Consider the following 8,134-nt stretch of genomic DNA (forward strand, 5'->3'; position numbering starts at 1 on the left):
CTTTACTTGGCTTAATGGTTTTGTTGAAGGAATGGGGCAATGGTGGATATAAATATAATGGAGGATATGAGAGGAAGAAGAAGAAGGTTGAATTGGAAGTGAAGTTTGAGAAGGTTATTGGAATATGTGAAAAGTGTAAGTGATGTGAATGAACATGTAGAGGAAGGTATATCAATGTGGGGATTCAGCATATGCTTGAGAGGTAAGGAAGTGAATGTATAAGAGAATTTTAGCTACCATCAATAGTAGTGGTTTAATGGCCCAAGGAAGTTCTTAAGGGTTCGAATTTCTGCAATGGAGAATTTTCACATATGCTTGATTAGTATTAGCCATCTTGAATTCCTCATTGATGCCTTACTGAGGCTGAGTCTGGCTATGACTCAGTCGGATTGGAGGAAGCGTTATAGCCACAAAAAAAAAGAAAAAAAAAAGGAGCATTTTAGCTACTATTTTTTAGGGTATATATCTTATAAATTCTTGAGTCAATACGCCAAAACAAAAAACTCCTCAACTTCTTATTCTTTGAATTTTTACTCCATGGGTCAATCGAAAAGGCAAATTAACCCCTACTGTTACATTTTTCCCTAAATGTTTAACGCAAGTCAATCTCAACTAAACGCACTGTTTTACCACGTTAGCATATTATTTTGTATTAATTTAATTTAAAAATTAAATCTAAATAATTAAAAAAAAAATTTGAAGGCAGCCACCCCCAACCCCCTATGGGGTGGCTTGCGGCCACCCCCGAAGGGGTTAGGGGTGGCCGGAAAGCCAACCCTAACACCAATGGGGTGGCTTGCGGCCACCCCTTCAATTTTTTATTTTTTATTTTTTTAAGATTTAATTTTTAAGAGAATGTTTTGATATTGATTTTTTTTTTAAAATGAGGTGAATAGTATTTGGAGGTGAGAGGGTGTTTAACATACATACTTCAAATACCAGTCTATGGCCTCAACTACTTGTGAAATCATGTGGCTTTTCTCTTTGCTTCACGATCTTCATGTTCCTCATCCTCGAGTTGCTCTTCTGTTTTGTGATAGTCAAACTGCCTTACATATTTCCATCAATCCCATTTATCATGAAAGAACAAAACACATTAAAATTAACTGTCATCTTATCGGTGATAAAGATTTGGCAAGAGCTTATACGAACTCCGCATATTACCTCTCAATATAGATTTGTTGATATTTTTACCAAAGCTCTTGACTGGGGTGCTTTTAATCATCTGCTATCCAAGATGAATGTCCTAAATATATTCCCTTCATCTTGAGTGGGAGTATCAGCCCATCAGCTTGTTTAGTTATAATATAGTTGGTTAGTTAAGTTGTTAGGTGAGCTGGACAGTTTAGTTAATTATGTTTTTCTATAATTTGATATTCATTTCTCTTTCTTATAGATATAGATACTTTGTATTAGAGATATACAAGAAGTCATTTTTCTCTCTTATTCTTCTTCTATTCTTCATTCTCTCGTTTAACTTCTTTCTGCTCCTCTGTTTCATTTCATATTTGCACATATGACATCTTGTTGCTTTCTGTACGATTGTCTCCATCTGCGCAGTTGTTTGGTTGCTGGGCCACAGGGAAGAGTTGGATTACTTACCTTATTTTAGAAAAGCTGACTTCTCAGAGGACGCAGATGGAGACTATAACTATTATGGTTGGGGATTGGAGACTGTGTTCACATTCCTCATGTCAGTTACTGTTTTCCAGATCATGATACCCAATTCACTATACATTTCCATGCAGCTTGTCCGGGTTGGTCAGACTTACTTCATGATCCGAGATTCCCAAATGTATGATGAGGCATCAAATTCAAGATTTCAGTGCAGAGCGTTGAATATAAATGAAGATTAAGGACAAATAAAGTATGTATTCTCTGATAAACTGGTACACTTACAGAGAACAAGATGGAATTTCAATGTGCAAGCATATGGGGAGTAGATGTAGATTATAGTGGTTGGAATTCACAAATTGAGCAAGACGAATACTCTGTTGATGTTAAAAATTCAATACTCTGTCGTTTTGTGGTCTTCTTTTTAATTTGATTTTTTTTTTTTTTTTTTTTTTGTTCTAAAATGGCATTTTAATAACTTAACCTTACCAAATCAACGTAGTATTAAATTTTTCATCCTATTTGACGGTAATGATTAACGGAGTGGCCAAATTACAACTTGTTGATAGTTTGGGGACTATTTTATCACTTTTTGAAAACATGAGGGGGCTAAAATGAAAATAACTGGTAGTTTGGGAGACTAAATTATATTTTTCCCATATAAAATTCTATTCCAGATTGCAACGCACTAAGATTTAATTCCTTGTGGATGCAAGTTTTTCTTTGCTTTTTGCATTGCTTCATTTTTTGTTAAAAAAAAGAAAGATTTCGTTCATCCATTTTAATGAATAATTTGTTGGGGAAAATATATTTACGTCACTGAACTATCCATTCATTTGCACTTTTAACCCCAATGTTTAAAAAGTGACACTTTAACCCCCCCCCAAAGTATCTGGCATTGACATTTGACCCTTATAAAGTACATTTTACCCCTAAAGTATTTTAAGTTGACACTTTATCCTCTGAAGTAACTAAGTTTTTTTTTTTTTTAGGGTGTTAAAGTGTCAATTCAAAATACTTTAGGTGGATAAAGTGAACTTCATGTGGGTCAAGTGTCAATGTCAGATACTTTGGTGGGGTAAAATGTCACTTTTTAAACATTAGGGTTAAAAGTGCAAATAAGTAGATAGTTTTGGGGGTAAAGTGTATTTTCTCATAATTTGTTTTATTTTATATTTTTTTTTAAAAAGATTTTGTTTCATTTCGAATGTCCAAAATTATATATATGGGTTTTATTTGTATTGAAATATAATAAGCCTTATATTTTATTTGAAATTTTAATAGGAATTGTTTTCCATTTGTGTGATTTACTCGAATTTTCGTGCAATTTTGAAATTTGCAAAAAAATTATTTGATTGTTGTACATAAAGAAACATAAAGAAACATAAACTCTATCGAAACACATAATGAAGCATTGAACCTAATATTAGATGATTTATTTGATTGTGGTAAATGTTGAGTGAAATAAAAAATAAATAAATAAATAAATAAATGTTGAGTAAAATTATTTGTTTTGTTTATTTTGCTCTGTATTTTTTCTAAATGTTCATAATGACATGAATTTTATTTACATTCAGATATAATAAGTATCACTCCAACGAGCTAGTTTTCTATATCTCTCCCTGGTCAAGAGAAATTGATCATGGATTTTATTTGTTATTATTTTTTAATTTGTTCATTTGATGAAATATGTTCTTAAAAAATTGTTTGGGTTATGGAAATTGCATTTGCAAGGCCGTGTTTAAAGAGACTAATAAATAATGTAGCAGAAAATGTTAAATGGTCTGTTTATTTTTCTTTTATTTTTTGTGGTTGCTTTCGATTTTTTTTTTTTCTCTCTATATTTCTAATTTTATAATATTCATGGCAGAGAATGGTAAATGGTTTGTTTGTTTTGTTTTATTTTGTTTTATTTATTTAATGTAGTTTTGGGCATCTGATTCCATTTTTGGTTATAATTTTTTTAATATCTATTACTTTTGTTCTTAAAGTAGTTTCTTTTACGCTACATATGCCGAAAAAAAAAAAAAAAAAAAATCTCCATTTGATTGAACTTTTTTCTATATCCTATAAATTTCATTGCTTAGGTTTTTGCTTATGCTCTTGATTAATTGAATGAGGAGAAGGAAATTAGTTATTGATATTCTCTAAAAGACATTTCAAGTAAAATGAGCTGCTGCTGTTCCGGCGTGGCAGAAAAGAAAGGGTTTTTGCCACCAATAAGAACTTGCCACCTAACTTAATCCTACCAAACTTAAGTTTACAAAATAAACACAACTACACCTAATTTTTGGTTTAAAATATCAATTAATTACTTTTTTTTTTTAAAAAAATAAAAATTAGAAGGCCCCAAATGAGGAGGAGCAACCCCTCATGACTAGGGGTGGCTCGCCTAGGGTGAAGCGTGGCCACCCCATCTTGCTGGGGTGGCTCGCCGGTACCCCAGCGAGATCTACCTGTTTGAAATCCACAATTTTCTATTCTCTACACATAAATAAGAAACACTCACAGAGCTCTGGCCATGTTGTTGAGGAGCTTCTCAGAATCCTCAAAGAAAATAGACACAACCTCAACCACAAAATCTGGGTTGTTCTAATCTTGCAGTTTCTAAAGTTGTTCAAATTGGTCGTCCAAAAATCCCTTTTGATCACCACCAACAAAAACACCTCATTTAGAATTCCTCTAACGCCCAAAATAATTGAAAGAAAGAAGAAGAGAGATCAGTTTAAATTCTGTTTGCTACAATGGAGAAAAAAAAAAAAAAAGAAAAGGGCATGGTGTGGCCAGCGAGCCACCCCAGCAACATCTGGGGGTGGCACAGGCCACCCCATGGCTAAGGGGTGGCTCGCCGGTCACCCCCAGAATGTTTTGGGGTGGCCCGTGCCACCCCTTATGGCTGATGGAGAGAGAGAAGGAGAGAGGCAACGGCAGCTCTAGCGGCACCTGGTGGAGGCAGGGTGTTAAAAAATACCGAGAAACTCGTTTTCTAGTTTTCCGATTCCGGTTGAAAAAAAACCAAAAACTAGGGACCCCGGTTCCGGTTCCCATTTTTGGCACTTGATTATAACCGAGTAACCGGAACTGAGTATATATATATATAATAATAATATTTTTTAATATTTTTTTTTTATATATATTACTTTAGGAATTAGGTTTAGCTAGCCTTCACACATCCGGTGTTCATAGACTGTTCATGAACTGTTCATGCAATGGCCAGGCCACCCCCAATTTTTTTTTTTTATAAAAAACATACATTATTTTTTAATTTTTTAAAAAAAATTAAGTAAGTGCGTGGTCTACGTGAATTTCTGTTAAGTCAACTAACGGTCAACTGACAGAATAACTAATTGGTTTATTATCAAAACCACATAGACCTCTTATGATAAAAATCAAACCCTAGGAAAAAAAAAAAAAAAAAAGTAATAAAACCTCAAGGTTATTTAGCATTGAACCCAAAAAAAAATCAGGAAAAGGAAAGCTGTGTTGATTACGGGGTGATTATTAAACAATTAAAGGAGATAAATGATGGTAAAAATGGATAAAAACGTAAATGATTATTAAACAATCTGTAAGTCACAAATCTAACTCTCTCTTAGTTATAATAAAGTTGATATTCATTTGTCTTTTTTATAAATATAGATACATTGTATTATTAGGGATAAACAAGAAGTCCTTTTTCTCTCTTATTCCTCTTCTATTCTTCATTCTCTCGTTTATCTTCTTTATTTCCTTCATATTTCTGCTCCTCTGTTTCACTTCATATTTGCATATATGACATCTTATTCAACTCAACCCAGTTAGAAGACAAACAAATTCAGTGACAATAGTGAACAAACCATTCGTGCTTTCCTCCCTCTCCCCCTCCATCACCTCTGCTGTGAATCCACCATAAGAGATTAGTGAGAGAGTTCCCATCATCAAAACCATTCAAGTTTTTGATCTTCTTTAAAGCACCATCTTTGTCATAAATCCCTTCCAAGGCATGGATAAATCCCTTCCATCCTTCTCGAACTCCCTTTCTTTCCAAAGCAGGCAAAGTCCACTTCACAAGCTCCCTCACGAAATCAACATCAGAGAACAAGACCTCAGTGATTGGCACTAGGGGAAGCACCTGAATTCCAAGCCTACACTCTCTCCATTCAGGTGGAGCAAACCATAGTCCACTGTCCCTCTTGTTAGCCCACAATACACCCACCACCTTGTTCTCTCTAGCGAAAACCTCCTCGTACATCTTATCACTCTCTCTCACATGCCACCATGTTTGAGCAGCCTGAATTTCCAAGGCTGCAAGCATTGATCCAATGGCAACAAGATGTGTGTCTCCATAGGCCAACCCCATCAAAGCTGCTGAATAATAAGCATTCACCGCCTTACTTGTGCTCTCTTGATCCCGCCCATCACCATATTCTGTTAGCCCTCCAGCCCAAGAGTGCAATTTATACAAGTCAAAGCACCTTAGACGCGTATAATTCGAATCTGATCTCCTTCCCAAGTTCATAAAATCTGCCATAACTGAATATGCTTGAGGCCTATACTTTCTCCCCCAAGCCGGGTCAATCTTGGCAAGAACTGAAATTGCATAAAGAAAGTAACCCAAATGATAATGGTGATCATTATAAACACCAAAACCAAAATCAGCCCCAGAATCCAATGCCCCTTGCTTAGTGACAATTCCACCCCACTTAGCATCATACATAAAACCATTCCCACTAAAGGTTCCATCCAACCATGGCTCAATTGTATCCTTCAGGAACTTCTTTATCTTAGGAATCACTTCAAAAAAATACACCTCCTCTGCTATCAATGCCAACCTTGCTGCTCTTGCAATCAATTTCCCATAAAAGTAAGATGAATTGGTTGTTATCGCCGTCGAATTCAAAGCATCAACATCTGCAGAAAGTGCAGAGATAATCTCAGCATATGATTCTTCTTTGATACCTCTAATTGAATGCCAATTTACAGGGACTGGGGCTGGTTTCAATCCCCACGAATCTCCAACAACACCAACAAGGTCACCATCAATACTCTTATACTTAAAATCCTCCAAGACAGTAACTTTAGAATTGTCACGGTCTAGTAGCCGAAGATGGAGAGGGTGAGCTAAAATGAGCAAATCCCCCCAACCTTTCTTCTCCCATTTGTATTCCAAGAAAAATGGCTTAGTGAATTCGGCATCACCGGAAATCGGGTAACAATAACTGAACCGGTCGAGAATCGCCTCGTGTCTTGGATCGAGGTCTGGCAATGCTGCAATCCGAATTATGCCGGAAAACCCAGTAGAAGTGATCAAAGAGAGGCTGTGTGAGAGACTGATCGGCGAGGAAGTGTATATGAGCCATGTCTGGTCGTTGTTGAGCTTGACGGTGTGCTTGGTAAGAGCAGTGTTTGATGAAAATGAGAGAATGGCGTGGATGGTTGATATCAAAATGGCGGTGCCGCCGGAGACAGAACAAGTCAGAAACGGGCTTCCCCGGACGAGGAAGAACCTCAGGTTGGAAGAGGGAAAGTCTAGAGTGACACTGAGATCACTGGAGGAGGAGATAATGTGCGTTTTTTGAGCATCTGCGTGGGTGTTTTCTGAGGAGAAGATGGTGAGGTCAAGCTTGAAAATCTGGGAGATGAAAGCTGAGTTGAAGAAGTGAGATGGGTAGGAGAGGGAAAGTGAGGAGAGGGAGGGTTTTATGAGGTAGGGGTGGATGTACTCAGGCTGGTCTCCATTGTTTAGGGTGAAGTTTTGGAAGAAAGAGTTTGTGGGGAGTGGGGCTGATAGGAGTGCTGGGGAGAAGAAGAGGGTGGGATCAGGGAGGACTGTGGATTGGATTCGGGGGAAGAGGAATGGTCGGAGAGGTTGGGTTTGCGCTGGTGGCTCTGACATGATTTGGGTTGGGGGTTTAGGTTCAGGTAGCGGTTGAGCCGGTGGGAGTGCTGGGGATTGGCGACGTTTTTTTGCTAAGCTTCTGACTTTTCTCTCTAGGTTTCTCAAGACTTCCATTTAGAATATGAATTTGCTGGATAGAGTGGAGAATTTTGTGGAGGTGGATTGGATTTTTTTTTTTTTTTTCTTTTTTTTTGGGGGGGTTTGGATTTGGTGGAGGGAGAAGAGATGACTATGTTTTGTGGAAGGAATGGGGGAAATGGTGGATAATATATGAGAGGGAGAAGAAGGTTGAATTGGATACGAAGTTGAGAAACATCCCAAAGTTTAGAAGATTATGGGAATAGATTTGGCTTGATGCTGTAAAACAAATTCTGGATAGGACAATGAATGTGTGAAGGAAGGTATGTGAAGGAAGCTAAACTATGGGAATATGTGAAAATTGTAAGTTATGTAAATGAATTAGTGAAGGAATGTATATCAAAGTGGTGATTCAGCATGCTTGAGAGGTAAAGAAGTGAGTGTATATTTATGTTTAGAGTAATACTACATAGTATTCCCTCATTTTACTCACATTACGATGTGGGGGTTTTGTTTAAAAAAAACTTATTTAAGAGTTATAAACCCTCTTACATTTGCTTAGTA

The 8,134-nt window shown here is 36.6% G+C and overlaps 1 protein-coding gene across 1 annotated transcript; it reads right to left on the minus strand.

The window, feature by feature from the left end:
- Positions 1-5,219: 5,219 nt before the first annotated feature.
- LOC132181188 (glucan endo-1,3-beta-D-glucosidase-like) lies at positions 5,220-8,134 on the minus strand. The gene has a single exon (XM_059594294.2). The coding sequence runs from the start codon at positions 7,604-7,606 to the stop codon at positions 5,429-5,431; it is 2,178 nt and encodes a 725-aa protein (XP_059450277.2). The 5' UTR covers positions 7,607-8,134; the 3' UTR covers positions 5,220-5,428.

The sequence above is a fragment of the Corylus avellana genome, chromosome 5, assembly GCF_965113065.1.
Source record: "Corylus avellana chromosome 5, dhCorAvel1.hap1.2, whole genome shotgun sequence".
In the NCBI taxonomy this organism is placed as follows: domain Eukaryota; kingdom Viridiplantae; phylum Streptophyta; class Magnoliopsida; order Fagales; family Betulaceae; genus Corylus; species Corylus avellana.

What these genes read in the sequence shown, in the direction of transcription:
- LOC132181188 (XM_059594294.2), bottom strand. Translation starts at nt 7,606, where the DNA reads ATGGAAGTCTTGAGAAACCTAGAGAGAAAAGTCAGAAGCTTAGCAAAA.